We start from the raw sequence: 20,533 nt of genomic DNA on the forward strand, positions 1-20,533 counted from the left end.
CGGACCGCAGCGACGCACGGATGCACGCCAAGACCGTAGGATCCTACGCAGTGCCGTAGGGGTCCGCACCGCCACTTCCCAGCAAATTAGGGACACTGTTGCTCCTGGGGTATCGGCGAGGACCATTCGCAACCGTCTCCATGAAGCTGGGCTACGGTCCCGCACACCGTTAGGCCGTCTTCCGCTCACGCCCCAACATCGTGCAGCCCGCCTCCAGTGGTGTCGCGACAGGCGTGAATGGAGGGACGAATGGAGACGTGTCGTCTTCAGCGATGAGAGTCGCTTCTGCCTTGGTGCCAATGATGGTCGTATGCGTGTTTGGCGCCGTGCAGGTGAGCGCCACAATCAGGACTGCATACGACCGAGGCACACAGGGCCAACACCCAGCATCATGGTGTGGGGAGCGATCTCCTACACTGGCCGTACACCTCTGGTGATCGTCGAGGGGACACTGAATAGTGCACGGTACATCCAAACCGTCATCGAACCCATCGTTCTACCATTCCTAGACCGGCAAGGGAACTTGCTGTTCCAACAGGACAATGCACGTCCGCATGTATCCCGTGCCACCCAACGTGCTCTAGAAGGTGTAAGTCAACTACCCTGGCCAGCAAGATCTCCGGATCTGTCCCCCATTGAGCATGTTTGGGACTGGATGAAGCGTCGTCTCACGCGGTCTGCACGTCCAGCACGAACGCTGGTCCAACTGAGGCGGCAGGTGGAAATGGCATGGCAAGCCGTTCCACAGGACTACATCCAGCATCTCTACGATCGTCTCCATGGGAGAATAGCAGCCTGCATTGCTGCGAAAGGTGGATATACACTGTACTAGTGCCGACATTGTGCATGCTCTGTTGCCTGTGTCTATGTGCCTGTGTTTCTGTCAGTGTGATCATGTGATGTATCTGACCCCAGGAATGTGTCAATAAAGTTTCCCCTTCCTGGGACAATGAATTCACGGTGTTCTTATTTCAATTTCCAGGAGTGTAGTTGTTTGCTCTATGGCCCTTCAGTGCTAAACTTGGTAGACTTAAGAATGTCAAGACTCCCACGAGCAATGCAATTGAGCTAGCTAGACATAGTTGTTGGAGAGAAAGAGAGGGAGAGAGAGAGAGAGAGAGAGAGAGAGAGAGAGAGAGAGGGAGAGAGAGAGAGAGAGAGAGAGAGAGGGAGGGAGGTAGAGAGGGAGAGCTCCTATTGCCACGACAAACGGAATAGGTAGGTGCTTTACCTGATTGAATTGTCCTCGGTTCTCGTTCAAGCCATCGGCTTGATAGTCGAGCGCAGTAGATCGCACGATATCGACTAATGTAATCGCTGCCAATGCGTTTACACCATATCCATGGATACTCCGTCGCCGAGGTCGTAGAGACACTTCTGAATTGCAATTGCCGCCGTGTCTAAGGAGTGCCGTGAAAATTTCGCTTCGAAGTAGCAGTCCTGGCCGGATTCAACGGCACCAGGCAACAGCGATTCTATAGCACACAACGTCGAAGTCTAAAGCTGATTGTAACAGCGGATCGCTGGGTCACAATGCGTCAAGTCAATTGCCAGTTGATGCTGGACTCTTGCGGCTCGGATGGTACAGGTCTCTTCTGATTGAGGCCGTTTGGGCGTCTTGAGAGGCGGATGTGTTACGGGTAACCCTATCGTGTAGATGATTTTAGTGAGTGTGTGTAATATAGTATTGTACGATGATGAGAGAGCCTGCTTCCCTCAAAAAGAATAAGTGAATTCACCAAACTTAATTTCTCTAACCGACGTATGGATCACCATCAACAGCGACTGGCGCCTTTGCTTCATGAGACATTGCGGGGATACTCGGAATGAAGCCGAGAACATTAACGTAGAACCTGGTAGACAGAAATTTCCTGACCCTATCTCTTCTTCTAGTATCGGACGAATCCTGATGGTTATATTTATGTATGTGTTAGTTTTCTTTTTTCCATAGGTCTCCAACCAGGTCTCTCCGAGTTGAGCAGCGTTGCATAAATGTGTATGCTTTACTAAGCAGGCTGGTGGAGGTCACAGTAGTGCCAGGTAATTTCAACGACGAGTAGTCGTAGTATTCAGCACAATTTCATTGGTATTGGACATGGAGACCACCACCCAAACCCACAATATCTGCTCATCACACAGGACAGTGGACATCGATAAGTATGGACGCAGAAATACCGCTGTTGGGCGCCAAGCGAATGCTGAAAGGTCATCCGAACTGATAATTTAGTTCATGTTTGTACACAATGATGGCAGAGTACCAATACGTCAAGAGCTGCATGAGGCGATTTATGAGGTAACCATTCAGGTAGATGGCCAAGGTATTCTCAGTCGAGGTTTCCACATGGGCGAAGTGCTGCTCACGGTATGTCGGCTACATTCTTTCAACGTCGAACGATACACGAATCTACTTTCCGATTATGTGTTCCCCAATAGCAACCTGGATGTGAATAATGCACGACTGCATGTTGCAGGTCCTGTACGGGCCTTTCTGGATACAGAAAATGTTCGACTGCCGCCCTGGCCAGCACGTTCTCCAGATCTCTCACCAATTGAAAATGTCTGGTCAATGGTGGGCGAGCAACTGGCTCGCCACAACACGCCAGTCACTACTCGTGATGAATTGTGGTATCATGTAGAAAGCTGCATGGGCAGCTATACCTGTACACGTCATCCAAGTTCTGTTTGGCTCAATGCCCAAGCGTATCAAGGCCGTTATTACGGCCAAATTGCATAAAAAAGTAATCACACATCAGTTGTAGTGTAACATATTTGTCCAATGAATACTCGTTTATCATCTGCATTTTTTCTTGGTGTAACAATTTTAATGGCGAGTAATGTATTTGACGACCAAAATTTTCTTGCGACTTTCTGATTAACGCTTGAGAATTACGAGCTTCTGCTTACACATTTTGTTGTCCTCATGGAGTACTACGAGTGCGCGAAGTTTACAGTAAATCCGCTGTAAAGGTTGAGCCAGACAATAAGGGATTTTACTTTATTATATGAGCTTCCAGACGGTAACTTCATTTTTCCATTGCGGCCAAGCCACGGCCGGCAGCGTTAGCTGCCTGTAAAGTCTTTCGTCCCACGGTTTAGTAACAGGAAGTCAGCACCGATGAAGGGGACCTTGTTCACGCGCCTCTCTCATGTGCTTACGAGGTAACGCCGCCCCAAGCGTCGCTTAGCAGGCAACGCTGTGTAAAGTTCCATGCAGCCCGCACGGTTTGCTCGGTCCTGACCAATCAGGGCGGAGGAAGCCGCGTGGAGCGTCGAATATACCCGGCCGCCCGTCGCCGGGCTCGCTCTCTTGTATTCTTGCTCACCCGAGAGTCGAATGCGCGCCCTGTAGCATTGAACATCTCCCGCTTCTCCCGGTGCTGCGGCACTGTGGACTTAGTTTCGACAGACAACAACTTTCGGCAGCTTCGCGAACAATGTTCGCCAAATTCTAAGCTCTGGCTCACCCTCGCCTCCATAGTCCTGTGTAGCCCCTTGCAACATGTTTTAGCCAATAAATGGCCTTTCTCTAAAAATTACACTATTATTTCATAACGCCCACCGCCTGCCATACGCTCAACCCGCGTTCCAAACGGTTGTGGCCTCCCCTTGTTAAGTTTGGAGGCTTCCCTGCACGTGGCACCGGGAGGCGCAGACATTAAGGAGAGTGGGAGCGGGAGCAGATGGGCGAGCAGGCCGCGGGGCCCGGGCAACACGATCGCCGGATGCCGGCCGCTCCGGTGCGGTCGGCACAAATGACAGGGCTCCGCCGGCGGCGCCTCCCGGGCTGGGGCGGCAGCGCCACGTCACGCCACGCCACGCCACGCCCACAGGCGCGGGCAGCCGTAATCGGCTTGCCAGTCTGCCCTCCTATTGACCAGCCGCAGCGCGCAGCTCGGCACACGGCGCGGGCAGGCAGGGCCCGTACCGCGGCGGACACCTGTTCGAAGCCCGCACACGGCATTCCCGGCACGGGTCTGTGATAACGTCCGTAATGATACCTACCGCAGGCTTACCGCTTACCGGTCGCTTAGCAACTCTCCCAGGGCCCACTCCAATATTGCAAACACCTGTTCCGAGGCTTTACCTTCCCTCCTGCTAATCAGCAATATCAAACAGGTTTACTACCTAATGGCCCCGGCGTTGAAGGTATCTCTTAGAGGCATTATGTAATGATGTCGGGATAGCTGCTATAGTAATTTAATGCTTTTACTGTAATGAATCCATTTCGGCTACATAGCAGTCTTCAGACCATCTGCGAAAGTTACATACACTACCGGACATTAAAATTGCTACACCAAGAGGAAATGCAGATGATAAACGGGTATTCATTGGACAAATATATTATACTAGAACTGACATGTGATTACATTTTCACGCAATTTAGGTGCATAGATCCTGAGAAATCAGTACCCACAACAACCACCTCTAGCCGTTATAACGGCCTTGCTACGCCTGGGCATTGAGTCAGGGAGCTTGTATGGCGTGTACAGGTACAGCTGCCCATGCAGCTTCATCAAGATACCACAGTTCATCAAGAGTAGTGACTGGCGTATAGTGACGAGCCAGTAAGCCACCATTGACCAGACGTTTTCAATTGGAGAGACATCTGGAGAATGTGCTGGCCAGGGCGGCAGTCGAACATATTCTATATCCAGAAACGCCCGTACAGGACCTGCAACATGCGCCCGTGCATTGTCCTGCTGAAATGTAGGGTTTCGCAGGGATGGAATGAAGGGTAGAGCCACGGGTCGTAACACATCTGAAATGTAACGTCCACTGTTCGAAGTGCCGTCAATGCGAACAAGAGGTGACAGAGACGTGTCACCAATGGCACCCCATACCATTACGCCGGGTGATACGCCAGTATGGCGATGACGAATACACGCTTCCAATGTGCTTTCACCGCGATGTCGCCAAACACGGATGCGACCATCATGATGCTGTAAACAGAACGTGGATTCATCCTAAAAAAATGACGTTTTACCATTCGTGCACCCATGTTCGTCGTTGAGTACACCATCGCAGGCGCTCCTGTCTGTGATGCAGCGTCAAAGGTAACCGCAGCCATGGTCTCCGAGCTTATAGTCCATGCTGCTGTAAACGTCGTCCAACTGTTCGCACAGATGGTTATTGTCTTGCAAAGGTCCCCATCTGACGTGGCTGCACGATCCGGTATGCCATGCGGATAAGATGCCTGTTACCTCGACTGCTAGTGATACGAGGCCGTAGGGATACAGCACGGCGTTCCGTATTACCCTCCTGAACCCACCGATTCCATATTCTGCTAACAGTCATTTGATCTCGACCGAAGCGAGCAGCAATGTCGCGACACGATAAACCGCAATCGCGATAGGCTACAATCCGACCTTTATCAAAGACGGAAACGTGATGGTACGCATTTCTGCTCCTTACATGAGGGATCACAACAATGTTTCACCAGACAACGGCGGTCACTGTTTGTGTATGAGGAATCGGTTGGAAACGTTCTTCATGTGAGCACGATGTAGGTGTCGCCACCGGCTCCAACCTTCTGTGAAAGCTCTGAAAAGGTGATCATTAGCATATCACAGCATCTTCTTCCTGTCGGTTAAATTTCGCGTCTGTAGCACGTCATTTCCGTGGTGTAGCAATTTTAATTGCCCGTAGTGTAATATTCTTTTTCCTTTATGATATTTCTGCTTTATACACTGAAGAGCCAAAGAAACTGGTACACTTCCCTAATATCGTGTGGGGCCCCTGCGAGCACGGAGACGTGCCGTAACGTCACGTTGCATGGACTCGACTAATATCTGAAGTAGTGCTGTAGCGTACTGGCACCATGAATCCTTCCGGGATGTCCGTAAGAGTACGAGTGGGTGGAGATCGCCTGTGAGCAGCACGTTGCAAGGCATACCAGATACCCTCGGTAATAGTCATGTCTGGGGGGTTTGGAGGCCAGCGGAAATGTTTAAACTCGGAAGAGTGTTGCTGGAACCACTCTGTAGCAATCCTGGACGTTTGGGATGTCGCGTTGTACAGCTGGAATTGCCCAAGTCCGTTTGAATGGATATGAGTGGATGTAGGTGGTCTGACAGGATGCTTGGTTACGTGTCACCTGTCAGAGGTATCAGGTGTGCCATATCACTCCCAACTGCACGCGCCCCACACCATTACAGAGCCTTCACCAGTCTGAATAGTCCCCTGCTGACATGCAGGGTCCATGCATTCAAGAGTTTGTTTCCATACCCATTCACGTCCATCCGCTCGATACAATTTGAAACGAGACTCGTCTGACCAGCAACATGTTTCCAGCCATCAACAGTCCAATGTCGGTCTTGACGGGCCCAGGCGAGGCGTAAAGCTCTATGTCGTGCAGTCACCAGGGGCACACGAGTAGGTCTTCGGCTCCGAAAGGCCATATCGATGATGTTTCGTTGAATGGTTCGCACGCTGACACTGGCTTAGCATTGATATCTGCAACAATTTGCGGAAGGGTTGCACGTCACTCACGTTGAACGATTCTCTTGAGTCGTCGTTGGTTCCGTTCTGGCAAGATCTTTTTCCGGCCGCAGCGAAGTCCGAGTTGTGATATATTACCAGGTTCCTGATATTCACGATACACTCGTGAAATGGTCGTACGGGAAAATCCCCACTTCGTCCCTGCCTCATCGCTGGTGCGCCGAGTGTAACACCACGTTTAAACTCACTTAAACCTTGGTAACCTGCAATTGTAGCAGCTGTAACCGATCTAACAACCACGCCAGACACTCAGTAGCTTATATAGGGGTTGCTGACTGCAGCGCCGTATTCTTCCTGTTTGCATATCTCTGTATTTGTATATGCATGCCTAAAGCAACTTCTTTGGTGCTTCAGTGTATATGTCACCTTTGTCTAGAATTCCTGTTGGATCGAAATGGTGCAAATGGCTCTGAGCACTATGGGACTCAACTGCTGTGGTCATTAGTCCCCTAGAACTTAGAACTACTTAAACCTAACTAACCTAAGGACATCACACACATTCATGCCCGAGGCAGGATTCGAACCTGCGACCATAGCAGTCACACGGTTCCGGACTGCGCGCCTAGAACCGCGAGACCACCGCGGCCGGCTCCTGTTGGATCGATTTGTACTTTTTATAGGTCGGGTTTGACCTTTCTGATCCGTGGTACTGTTGGCCTGTCCCCTTAAACGTATTTCAGAATTCTGTTGGTGAATCTTGTTGGTGGTAGCTTGCTGACGTGCCCGTAGATCTTTAACCTTCTTTTTTAACATCTGCTGCTAGGTTTGACATCTTGTATGTGGCTTTCCTGTATTCTCGGCCCAAGGATGACAGGAAGAGAGGGATACAGATTACCCTATAGAAAATTCACAGAGGAGATGTCAAACCTAGCAGCACATGTTAGAAAAAGAAGGTTAAAATTCTACGGGCACATCAGCAGGTTACCACCAACAAGACTCACAAACAGAATTCTGAAATGCGTGCAACGGGACAAGTCAACAGTTCCATGGAACACACGGATTCAACTTGACCAAGAAAATGTACAAATCAATGAAGACAGAAACATATACAGCGACAAGATACACAAGTGGAATGTTATGTCAGAGAATGAAGTCCCAAGCAAACCAGACAGAAAGTGGACTGATGAATGAAAGACACTCCCTGGAGGAAAATTGAGAGAATCGTGGAAGGTCAGACAGAATGCTCAAATGAGGGAGAATCCTTTGCGCGGTCCTACAGGGTCCCAGCGAATATAATACACTCCTGGAAATTGAAATAAGAACACCGTAAATTCATTCTCCCAGGAAGGGGAAACTTTATTGACACATTCCTGGGGTCAGATACATCACATGATCACACTGACAGAACCACAGGCACATAGACACAGGCAACAGAGCATGCACAATGTCGGCACTAGTACAGTGTATATCCACCTTTCGCAGCAATGCAGGCTGCTATTCTCCCATGGAGACGATCGTAGAGATGCTGGATGTAGTCCTGTGGAACGGCTTGCCATGCCATTTCCACCTGGCGCCTCAGTTGGACCAGCGTTCGTGCTGGACGTGCAGACCGCGTGAGACGACGCTTCATCCAGTCCCAAACATGCTCAATGGGGGACAGATCCGGAGATCTTGCTGGCCAGGGTAGTTGACTTACACCTTCTAGAGCACGGTGGGTGGCACGGGATACATGCGGACGTGCATTGTCCTGTTGCAACAGCAAGTTCCCTTGCCGGTCTAGGAATGGTAGAACGATGGGTTCGATGACGGTTTGGATGTACCGTGCACTATTCAGTGTCCCCTCGACGATCACCAGAGGTGTACGGCCAGTGTAGGAGATCGCTCCCCACACCATGATGCCGGGTGTTGGCCCTGTGTGCCTCGGTCGTATGCAGTCCTGATTGTGGCGCTCACCTGCACGGCGCCAAACACGCATACGACCATCATTGGCACCAAGGCAGAAGCGACTCTCATCGCTGAAGACGACACGTCTCCATTCGTCCCTCCATTCACGCCTGTCGCGACACCACTGGAGGCGGGCTGCACGATGTTGGGGCGTGAGCGGAAGACGGCCTAACGGTGTGCGGGACCGTAGCCCAGCTTCATGGAGACGGTTGCGAATGGTCCTCGCCGATACCCCAGGAGCAACAGTGTCCCTAATTTGCTGGGAAGTGGCGGTGCGGACCCCTACGGCACTGCGTAGGATCCTACGGTCTTGGCGTGCATCCGTGCGTCGCTGCGGTCCGGTCCCAGGTCGACGGGCACGTGCACCTTCCGCCGACCACTGGCGACAACATCGATGTACTGTGGAGGCCTCACGCCCCACGTGTTGAGCAATTCGGCGGTACGTCCACCCGGCCTCCCGCATGCCCACTATACGCCCTCGCTCAAAGTCCGTCAACTGCACATACGGTTCACGTCCACGCTGTCGCGGCATGCTACCAGTCTTAAAGACTGCGATGGAGCTCCGTATGCCACGGCAAACTGGCTGACACTGACGGCGGCGGTGCACAAATGCTGCGCAGCTAGCGCCATTCGACGGCCAACACCGCGGTTCCTGGTGTGTCCGCTGTGCCGTGCGTGTGATCATTGCTTGTACAGCCCTCTCGCAGTGTCCGGAGCAAGTATGGTGGGTCTGACACACCGGTGTCAATGTGTTCTTTTTTCCATTTCCAGGAGTGTACATGTAAGGTGTCCCAAAGAGCCGGCCGGAGTGGCCGAGCGGTTCTAGGCGCTACAGTCTGGAACCGCGCGACCGCTACGGATATTTTCGTCTGTCACCGGCAGCAGTTGCTCACATCTCACCATCGCTTGCCCACATACGAATTATTTTGTGGAACGCAATTACGTACAGATGGAACTACCGATTACCATGACGCTAACGGTACGTGATATACAGTATATCGCATCTTGACTCGAGAACGACCGAGTGATGCTGAAGAGAGGCGGCGACCAACAGTGACATGGTCAGTGGTATGGCGTACAGCGTACCACGTACACCTTGACAAGGGGAAGCGCGCACTGTAGTATCTGGTAGTAAATGGTAAATATGTGTTTCGTTACAGGTAACGTACATTTCACATGACGGACACTCCACTGCGTCCACACGGCAAAGTTTAGACACAGATTATCATCGCCTGATATGCGAGACTTCGGCGGCAGTGTCGTGTTTGGCACAAAAAATGATCGCAGGCAATAGAACCACGGATACTTATTCTCCCAGAAATGACATATTTTGCCCGAACGAAAACCAACGCAGTGACTTGCATTCGAGGTGTGACTGTACTTACGTTTTGCGAGAGGGCGATAAGAATGTGCTAGACTTTTGGGCCTTACTATAAGAACGCCACTCTGATTATGCAAAATCTGAGACGTCGAACATAAAAATATTCAAATGTGTGTGGAATCTTATGGGACTTAACTGCTAAGATCATCAGTCCCTAAGCTTACACACTACTTGACCTAAATTATCCGAAGGACAAACACACACACCCATGCCCGAGGGAGGACTCGAACCTCTGCCGGGACCAGCCGCACAGACCTTGACTGCAACATCCTAGGCCGCTCGGCTAATCCAGCGCGGCTGTCGAACATATTACGCAAATTTTTTAGGGAGTGCCTTGCTTGACTCCGCACCCAGTTGGGATGTACCGGGTAGAGAATGTGGTTACTGCATGTAATTATTCTGAACAAGAAAGGACCAGGACGCTGGAGAGGATCCACCACCATACGTGAAGACGTAACCGTCACCAACACGATGTACAACGGTATCGGCGAGGAACGCGCTCACGAAGAGAGACGTGGTCCGTTATTGGTTTGTACTGAACGAAGCAATTTAGGTTTATTGTTGTTACACCAATGATGTTGAAAGAAAAAGGCGAGGATCCCTGGGTTGAGACCCATTGTAGAACACGGTTTTAATGTGCTAGGAAGTTTCAAATCAGTGCACACTCAACTACGAAGTGAACTTTTGTTTTGGTGACTTCGAACCAACGTTTGTGGGGTGAGGTTAGGAGAGGTCGAGTCGTTGTTTCGTGTAACGTTACCAATTTTTAAATGTGCCACCCTCCTAAAGAAAGGGAGCCACGTAGGAAAAAAACCGTTATGTATTAGAGAGAATGCAGTTCTTTTCCCTTCTCCAAATTTGATTGATTTCTGGTCAAACTACACTACTGGCCATTAAAATTGCTACAAGATGACGTGCTATAGACGCGAAATTTAACTGACAGGAAGAAGATGCTGTGCTATGCAAATTATTAGCTTTTCAGAGCATTCACACAAGGTAGGCGCCGGTGGCGACACCTACAACGTGCCGACATGAGGAAAGTTTCCAATCGATTTCTCATGCACAAACAGCAGTTGACCGGCGTTGCCTGGTGAAACGTTGTTGTGATGCCTGGTGTAAGGATGAGAAATTCGCACCTTCACGTTTCCGACTTTGATAAAGGTCGGATTGTAGCCTATCGCGATTGCGGTATATCGTATGGCGACACTGCTGCTCGCGTTGGTCGAGATCCAATGACTGTTATCAGAATATGGAATCGGTGGGTTCAGGACGGTAATACGGAACGCCGTGCTGGATCCCAACGGCCTCTTATCACTAGCAGTCGAGATGACTGGCGTCTTATCCGCATGGCTATAACGGATCGTGCAGCCACGTCTCGATCCCTGAGTCAACAGATGGAGACGTTCGCAAGACAACAACCGTCTGCACGAACAGTTCGACGACGTTTGCAGCAGCATGGACTATCAGCTCGGACACCATGGCTGTGGCTACCCTTGACGCTGCATCGCAGACAGGAGCGCGTGCGCTGGTGTACTCAACGACGAACCTGGCTGCATGAATGGCATAACGTTATTTTTTCGGATGAATCCAGGTTCTGTTTACAGCATCATGCTGGCCGCATCCGTGTTAGGCGACATCGCGGTGAAAGCACATTTGGAAGCGTGTATTCGTCATCGCCATACTGGCGAATAACCCGTAGTGTTGGTATGGGTGCCATTGATTACACGTCTCGGTCACCTCTTGTTCGCATTGACGGCACTTTGAACAGTGGACGCCACATTTCAAATGTGTTACGACTCGTGGCTCTACCCTTCATTCGATCCCTGCGAAACCCTACATTTCAGCAGGACAATGCACGACAGCGTTTTGCAGGTCCTGTACGGGCCTTTTGGATACAGAAAATGTTCGATTGCTGCCCCGGCCAGCACATTCTCCAGATCTTTTACCAATTGAAAATGTCTGGTCAATGGTGGCCGAGCAACTGGCTCGTCACAATACGCCAGTCACTACTCTTGATGAACTGTGGTATAGTGTTGAAGCTGCATGGTCAGCTGTACCTGCACACGCCAACCAAGCTGTGTTTGACTCAATTCCCGGGCGTATCAAGGCCGTTATTCCTGCCAGAGATGATTGTTCTGGGTACTGATTTCTCAGGGGCTATGCACCCAAATTGCGTGAAAATGTAATCACATGTCAGTTGTAGTATAATATATTTGTCCAATGAATACCCGTTTATCATCTGCATTTATTCTTGGTGTAACAATTTTAATGTCAGTAAGACGAGATTTCATCATGTTGCTTAAAACACCTATCACAAACACACTGGAAGATTCATCTTATTGGTTAAATTCTGTCACGGATGAATCGTCGTGATTGATTTGTGACTCTTCACCATCGTTCCAAATAACTGCGTGGACCACCGAGACTAATTTACGCTTCCTAACGCTTTCAGGGACTTCGCCTCTTTGGCATCTTCTCCAAAGCAGTTTTTTCTCCGAAGCAGCTTTCCTTTCGTCTTTGACGCGGCCCCTAGGTACAGTTTCTTAAAAGAGTTTCGAAGGCGGAGTCCGCCTGATTATTGGGCTGGCGTATCTGAGAAGAAGCGAGCTTATTTCCTCTCGATGTTGGCTCCTTAGCGTCTAACGTGGCGTGATTATCCCGCATACAAGGGCAGTGCAAAAACCTTTGACAGTGGATGTCCTCGTTTGCGAATGTTTTGCCAGCTCGCAGGAACTCATGTTCGTCGCAAATCGGCAACTGGCACTGTCATCTTCCTTTCTGTTTGCACTAATAAGGGTAAGTTTCTTCCATAGCGTATACTAACGTCTGAATGTAACCATTACGGTAGAGCGAATTGTACAGAAGCTTGTACGGTTTCTCTTAATATATTCCTTTCTATGCTGCGTATTTATAAATTGAGATACCTGAGCTGAATTGGAAATTAACTTTTAACAACTTAGAGGCGCATATATTCAGTAGAAAATGGATGATTCCACGAATTCTTTGGAGTCACTGAAGTCGTCATTTATATCTATATTTGCACTAATGTTCTATATGATTTGTAGTACATCTATTACAGTTTCTGTTTTCTGCATGTGTAACGAAATGTTTACGGTCCGCTTCATGCTTTATTTCAATAACGGACAAATATAATTCACGCCTTCATTTGTTTGTTGTGTGACATTCAATTTCTTAACTTGCACTATTCATTAGTCACAACATTTCTTAATTTATGCGCTGCATCACAGGTAGAAGTCTAACACAGATAAATATAGTTCTCAACAAATATCACGTTTGTATAGAAGTTAGCGAGATACAATGAAACAGAAAAACTTTGATCTGATCTGAATGATTTAGACAGAATCGAGCGACGTGATTGCACAAGACTAAATACCAGCCATGCGTAGCCACCCTACAATAAAAAAATAAAATTAAAGTTCATATGGGCCTCAATCCACTGCAATTTTTCCGATTTTCCTCCTCTCTGAAGGCTTGTGTGTCTGTTCCTCTGCCGATTGAGGTGGCCGAGCGGTTCTAGGCGCTACAGTTTGGAACCGCGCGACCGCTACGGTCGCAGGGGACTGATGTCCTCAGAAGTTAAGTCCCATAGTGCTCAGAGCCATTTTTTCCTGTTTCTGTACGAATATTCAAGCAGCTTCCCATTCATGTTTAACAGACACGAGACTGGGTTATCGTTCTATCACCGACATATCGGCAGCAAAGGGCACAAGTGTATTGATGCACACGCTGACCGTAGCCTCTCAGAAAACACGAGACACATCTTGAGTCAGGCGTGTTACTGTGTTTTATAAAATATTAGGCGTTTCTGTCCATTATCCATTAGGTATAATTTTTCTTCTTGTATGGAGCCAGATAAATCACCATAGGCAAACATTTTGATTTGGAGCTGCGCCCAGATTTGTTCGCCTTTCACTCTCTGACGTTGCCATTTTCCATTTCCCTCCTTCTGTTCCGTCTTTCTCCCCTACATACCCCTTCCTGACGCCTGCCCTACCCTCATCTTTTTTGCCTCCTCTACAAGCGGCACGTAACTCTGAATTCCATTACGAGTTATTGCTGTTTCAGTTCGCGACAGTTGTAAACTCCAAGAAATTAAGATTCTTTCCGGCCAGTTGGACAGGCGCTTGCTGATACTATTTGCGTGTGGCAGCTACGGCACAAACGTTTCTGCTGCCGATTTTTCTGTCTTATTTGCTGCAGCGAATGGTAGTTCCAGTTAAATGGCTTCTGTCATGACGTAAATATGCAAGTAACTACAATGTTACTCTGATTTCACACTCCACCGTGTCTAATCGAAGGAAAATTATCTACTTTCTTTTCTTGAGTTAACCGTTTCTTTAAGCATGGACTCACCCTTTCGGGGAATTTTTCTCAACAGACGACTAGAGCACAGGACTCTTGAGCGCACAAATTTTGTTCATGACCACATGAATTCTCTAGCATACCTATAATCGTCTTACGTATTCAGGTTGAGCATCAACACGCAGGACGACTCAAACAAAAGTAGCAGTTATTTGTAGATATCAAACAAATATGTCACTGTGTTCCTTGAAGTTTTCCCGGCGGATCGAATATTCCATCATCTTTCAGGCGAGCATCCACGATATTATTGATTATTGTTCCGATACTTCGGTTGACAACCTTCCAGCCATTTTCAACGTGAGTCGTATGTAATATTTTTAAATCACTTTACACAATAATGATAAATAACCGGCATGTGTGATTACTCAACTGTGTTGTATAACATGATTTAAAAATCTTCCAAGTGAGTCACCTTGAGAATGACATTAAGGTTGACAGCCGAAATATCCGAGCAACATTTAATAATATCGCGGATGATCGCTCGAAAGATGACGGAACTGTGTCACTTTTATCGATTTGATGTCACATTCAGACGATCACTGACGTTCACCTTAGTCCCGAATGAGTGACAAATTTCTTAGAGCAACTTTATAAAGCAGTAGCGACCATGGATTTAACCGGAAGAATGGTGAAACAGCACACACAGTCTCGCGAAGGAGAATTCAAGCACGTTCCGAATAACTGAAAGAAATTACTTTGATCTATGCACGAGATGGGCTGCCTAGCGCACCGGAGTTACCATAGCTTCATGCCCATCAGCCTACTCTTTGCAACAATACTCGCTACATTGGCAACGTGGGTGTCAGAGAGGTTCGGAAGACAGTAGTAACATAATGCGATTGTTGTACCCTTTGTTATACATTCACTGTTTCTAGTTCGTTGCTGTTTTAACACAAGAGACACGTCCCTCCATTGATGTGGAATGAAGTCTGTAGTACGTTCTTACCTTTCTTGTACATTTGTCGACCATTTTTTTTGTGATTATGTAGCTTCATTACAAAGTTATTGAGTGACCAGCCTCTGGCGGCAATCAAATCAAACTATAGTGACATTGTAGGCGAGCCAGACACCAGGGATTACATTGTCAGAGTCGGAGCTGTAATGATGTGGAAGCCTATCGTAAACTATTTGACTGGCTTTCAGGTGTTACCCAGTGAGCTCTGAAATCTCATATTCGTACACAGTAAGTTGTTGTTTCTCTAAAGCAACTTTAAAACTGTACATTTTAGCGTTATAACTAACGTCCTATGCGCCAAGAGTGTCGTTCAACTGCCACGGATAATTGATCATGCCACTTCTGCCGCACTGACGTCATAGAATTACTCCGTTTAATACTTGGACTCAGAAACGAAGGCTGTGTGTACCATCACCTAATTTGTGGGCTGTGCAGTGCTTATTTCAATGAGCGCCACGCGTTCTTCTTAACACGCAATACGTCTTTAATTCATTATGTGTTTGTGTATTTTAGCTAGCCGAAAAATAATGACATTTTCGTAAGTTGTGAACTGTTCCGCAATATGTAATTTTTCTTATTTTGTATTTTACTGTAATGTGGTACTCAAGCTATTACTAGTTGTGTGCTCTGTGTAACACCTTTGCGAAGGTTGATTCAAGCAATACAGTTCGTTGTTTTCTTTTTTTCTTTTTATAAAAAAAAACTGGTGTGTGTGATGTTCACCCATTCGTCAGATAATGGTTTAGTGGCTATGACATGCTTAATAGTTTCTGATCAATCCATTAATGAATCACTTAATACTACAATTTTTTTCCTTTTTTGTCCTCAAATTTTCTTGTCTGTCTTGTAACACGAGTGTTTCTTTTTCAGGTAAGTTTAAAACGACCAGTTTCTGATTGGAGTCATGGACGAAAGCAAGGTAAGGCAAGCATGAAAAATGTAATATCCACTATAGGGTAGTTGTCCAGCTTATTAATAAGAAGGAGTTCTAAAACGGTGATGATTGCAGACTTGCTAATATTAATCACTTTCACTCCACTGCATCTCTGAATTAGCGTCATTGAGTATTGTGTTGCGGTTTCATTCCATCTTGTCTGCAACGCTGCGACGTCTTTATAACAGGGCGACACCCCTTCTTCACAGCAAAGATCTAGATTAAATGTTTGTGTTCCATCAGCGAAGTGAGTGCTGTAGCGCTTTCCAATACCCCAACGGAAGAATTTCGATGTTCTTTGAAACTCTTTTGTCTTTAGTTTTCATTGATTACCACGGCAAGATATTCCTTTGATCTTTTGTATTTGCCCGTAGGAGGTAACGCCGAAATTCTACGAATTAAAGCAGAAACAGCAAAACTGTAAAGTCTTTTACAAAAGGATTTCACAGAGATTTCCTTTGTGTGTGTCTCGTGCGTTCATGTGCAAATCACGCACATAAGGAAATTATCCTCATTGACGCATTTAGGAATACGATGCCACAATACTGTGAAACGTTGTATCCTTGTGTAGGCGCTGTGTATGTGTGTGTGTGTGGTTTGAGGTTTTCGGGCGCTAAACAGCATGATCATCAGCGCCCAAAGGCATAGAAACAGGAACACATGCGGTGAAGGGACGAAGACGGACAGCGAACAAGGAGAACGGCTAAAAGACACAGGAGCTGCGAGCCACACTCTGTTGACGTTATCGTTCAGGTGATAATACTGAATATTTGCCGTCGTTCTTTCCATAGCGAGGAACAGTGGTTGCAAGTAGTAAAAGTTGAGGTTCCTTTCATTACAAGTCTTTGTATAGTGTCTAAACATTGGCTTATTATTAATGAACAAGTTAACGTAACTCCGTGGAATTTTAAAACCAGTTTATTTCTTTATGAAACTAAATTTCGAGTATTATCCATCAGGCCTTGTAATTGTTAACATAAACCTACTTACGTAATCTCCGATGTACCACCACCACTATTTCTTCGCAGTTCAGGCAGAACTAGTCGCTTTTAATCCATAATTAATGCCCTAGCGATCCCAACGCTTAAACATTTTTAACAACACAAAACGGGGCATGGGGAAAAGACATTTCCTATCACTGAATTTATTCCATGACACAACATCGCTTTCTGGCAAAAAATTACTTTATTATGAATTTAAATTTCAGCTACACTCTATGCCAAATCAGCCTTGGTACTGCTTGTAATTAAAATTTGAATGGAGACAACGGTTAGAGAGGAAACAACAGAATAAATCTGTTTTCAGGTTTATATTTAAAAACGAGACCAAGAATCAGAGACCACACACACTTAAAAAAAACAATCAAGAGCATTAATTTTCTGTGTTTAGTATAGAAAAAGACTAACAATATACACGCAAGTAATAGGGTAGTAGCAACCGTTTCCAACAGGAAGTTAATAGTTTGGGACAGTAAGGAGCGAGTGTGAAATGGACGAAATTCAAACTTTTCTGAAATTGTACATGAAATGAAAAAATAGCCTCTTCGCACTATATTACTTGATTTTTTTATGCGAGATTTGGATACAGTAAGACGCGCGTTCTTGTCACATGCAAAACAGATTCCAGAATTACGTGATATTGCATTCTTTGAACTTAAGCCACTTGTTATTAGAAAAGATGTTTATAACAGTTGACTTTCAGGTCTGTGAACTATTTACTGACAAGATTTCTTACCAGAGAAAAGGAATTTCAAGCAACAAGACCTGGTGTACGTGAAAATAAGGGTATCTTTACGCAACTGCAACGAGATACCAACAAGCGAGATCTGCAGAAAAGAGTAGGATTTCATTGTACATGACAATCTCTTTGAACTTTTTCCTTTGATTATTGTGCTCTGTCCAGAAAATTACGTTGAATTTGTATTTGTTACCAGAATGTTTGGCAAATACGTCACGGAAAGAGAACAGTCACGGTCTATGGATGCCTGCTCGCCTTGAGACTGGACATCTACTTAATGTTTATTTCCACAGCCCTTGCATTGGCAGGAATGGACGACCAACCGTAAGTCGACTTTATCGGTCGCCCTTGAGATTCCTTAACGTGGTGGCCAACATGTGTCGCCTGATGTTTAGGACCCCAACAGATCTGCGTAGGGTGTTGACTGGCAACATTGTTGGAACTGCAGTGATTATTTGTGGCAATGTGTGTTAGACAGTCTTAAAGAAACATCTCTTCATCGCCACTCCTAATTCCAACCATTGCAGAGCAACTTTTTATTTTATTCATTTATGCATTTATTTCATCTGACAAGTTAACGGTCTTATGGCCCTCTCCTACGTGTACCGAAATTTCCTTTGTAATTAATACCAACATTCGCGCTGTCGACAGGGCATTAAACTCTGATATCTCGAAGCTAACATTACAATATATCAAGCACATGAGCAACACATACTTCCACTACTCCACCACCACAACCCCCGTAACCAATGACGATGACGTGTAGTGAATATATGGTGTTTCGGTGTTATCAGTCTATTTAATACTTCCTTAAGTAATCGCCCCATTTTGTTTTTGTTGAATTTGAGTAACGACCTCTAACACAAATCTACTGCAGCAGGATAGATTGAATAAACACCGGAAAAGAAGTTGAGTGTTCTGGGGAAGAACGAGAAATAATACAGTGATAAGAGTCAGCAGATCAGATGGAGGAAATTACGGGAATGGATATAGCTGCGGGAAACATGTATAGAATAGCCACTATGACAGGAATGCTGCTTCACGTAAGAAGTCTTACACCTGAACTGGAGAAAAAGACAGAAAAAACTATTTCGCATAGCCGTAGCCAGGTTGTAAGGCTGCAGTTAGTATACTACTGGCCATTAAAATTGCTACACCAAGAAGAAATGCAGATGATAAAAGGGTATTCATTGGACAGATATATTACACCAGAACTGACATGTGATTACATTGTCGTGTCGCGCAATTTGGGTGCATAGATGCTGAGAAATCAGTACCCAGACCAACCACCTCTGGCCGTAATAGCGGCCTTGATACGCCTGGGAATTGAGTCAGACAGAGCTTGGATGGCGTGCACAGGTACAGCTGCCCATGCTGCTTCAACACGATGCCACTGTTAATAAAGAGCAGTGACTGGCGTATTGTGACGAGCCAGTTGCTCGGCCACCATCGACCAGACGTTTTCAATTGGTGAGAGATCAGCAAAATGTGCTGGGCAGGGCACCAGTCGAAAATTTTCTGTATCCAGAAGGGCCCGTACAGGACCTGCAACATGCCGTCGTGCATTATCCTGCTGAAATGTAGCGTTTCGCAGGGATCGAATGAAGCGTAGAGCCACGAGTCGTTACACATCTGAAAAGTAACGTCCACTGTTCAAAGTGCCGTCAGTGCGAACAAGAGGTGGCCGAGACGTGTAACAAGTGGCACCCCATACCATTACGTCGGATGATACTCCAGTACGGCGATGACGAATACACGCTTCCAATGTGCGTTCACCGCGATGTCGCCAAACACGGATGCGACCATCACGATGCTGTAAACAGAACCTGGATTCATCCGAAAAAATGACGTTTTGCCATTCGTGCACCCATGTTCGTCGTTGAGTACACAATCGCAGGCGCTCCTGTCTGTGATGCAGAGTCTAGGGTAACCGCAGCCATGGTCTCCGAGCTGATAGTCCATGCTGCTGCAAACGTCGTCGAACTGTTCGTGCAGATGATTGTTGTCTTTCCAACGTCCCCATCTGTTGACTCAGTGATCGAGACGTGGCTGCACGATCCGGTATGTCATGCGGATAAGATGCCTGTTATCTCGACTACTAGTGATACGAGGCCGTTGGGATCCAGCACGGTGTTCCGAATTACCCTCCTTAACCCGCCGATCCCGTATTCTGCTAACTGTCGTTGGATCTCGACCAACGCGAGCAGGAATATCGCGATACGGTGAACCGCAATATCGATAGGCTACAATCCGATCTTTATCAAAGCTGGAAACGTGATGGTACGCATTTATCCTCCTTTCACGAGGCATCACAAAAACGTTTAACCAGGCAAAGCCGGTCAAGTATTGTTTGTGTATGAGAAATCCGTTTGTAACTTTCCTCATGTAAGCACGTTGTATGTGTCGCCACCTGTGCCAACCTTGTGTGAAGGCTCTGAAGAGCTAATCATTCACATATCATAGCATCTTCCTCCTGTCGGTTAAATTTCGCGTCAGTAACACGCCATCTTCGTGGTGTAGCAATTTTAATGGCCAGTAGTGTATTACATCCTGTATTTGCAGCGTCGAATGTTGACAGATGTTTGATATCCGATATTAGTGGCTTCTAGTAGATATTTAACGGTAACTTTATATACCTTCAAGAGGAACATCAATTTTTCTTACGTTTTGCTGATGATTATGTTTGCAGTATCATCTACAATGGGTCAAGAAGTAAAGAAGCAACTTTACCGATGGATTACGAACCCACCATTGGTGATAC

At 46.8% G+C, this 20,533-nt stretch overlaps 1 protein-coding gene across 1 annotated transcript in view; it reads left to right on the forward strand.

Annotated features, from left to right (window-relative positions):
- Positions 1 to 16,307, forward strand: part of LOC126273385 (neural-cadherin-like) — an 872,522-nt gene extending 856,215 nt beyond the window's left edge. The window contains exon 14 of the mRNA XM_049976938.1: positions 15,972 to 16,307. Coding sequence (XP_049832895.1) covers positions 15,972 to 15,997 — 26 coding nt within the window. The 3' untranslated portion in view covers positions 15,998 to 16,307. The remainder of the gene's footprint in view (positions 1 to 15,971) is intronic.
- Positions 16,308 to 20,533: the final 4,226 nt, after the last annotated feature.

This window comes from Schistocerca gregaria, chromosome 5, assembly GCF_023897955.1.
Source record: "Schistocerca gregaria isolate iqSchGreg1 chromosome 5, iqSchGreg1.2, whole genome shotgun sequence".
Classification (NCBI taxonomy): Eukaryota; Metazoa; Arthropoda; class Insecta; order Orthoptera; family Acrididae; genus Schistocerca; species Schistocerca gregaria.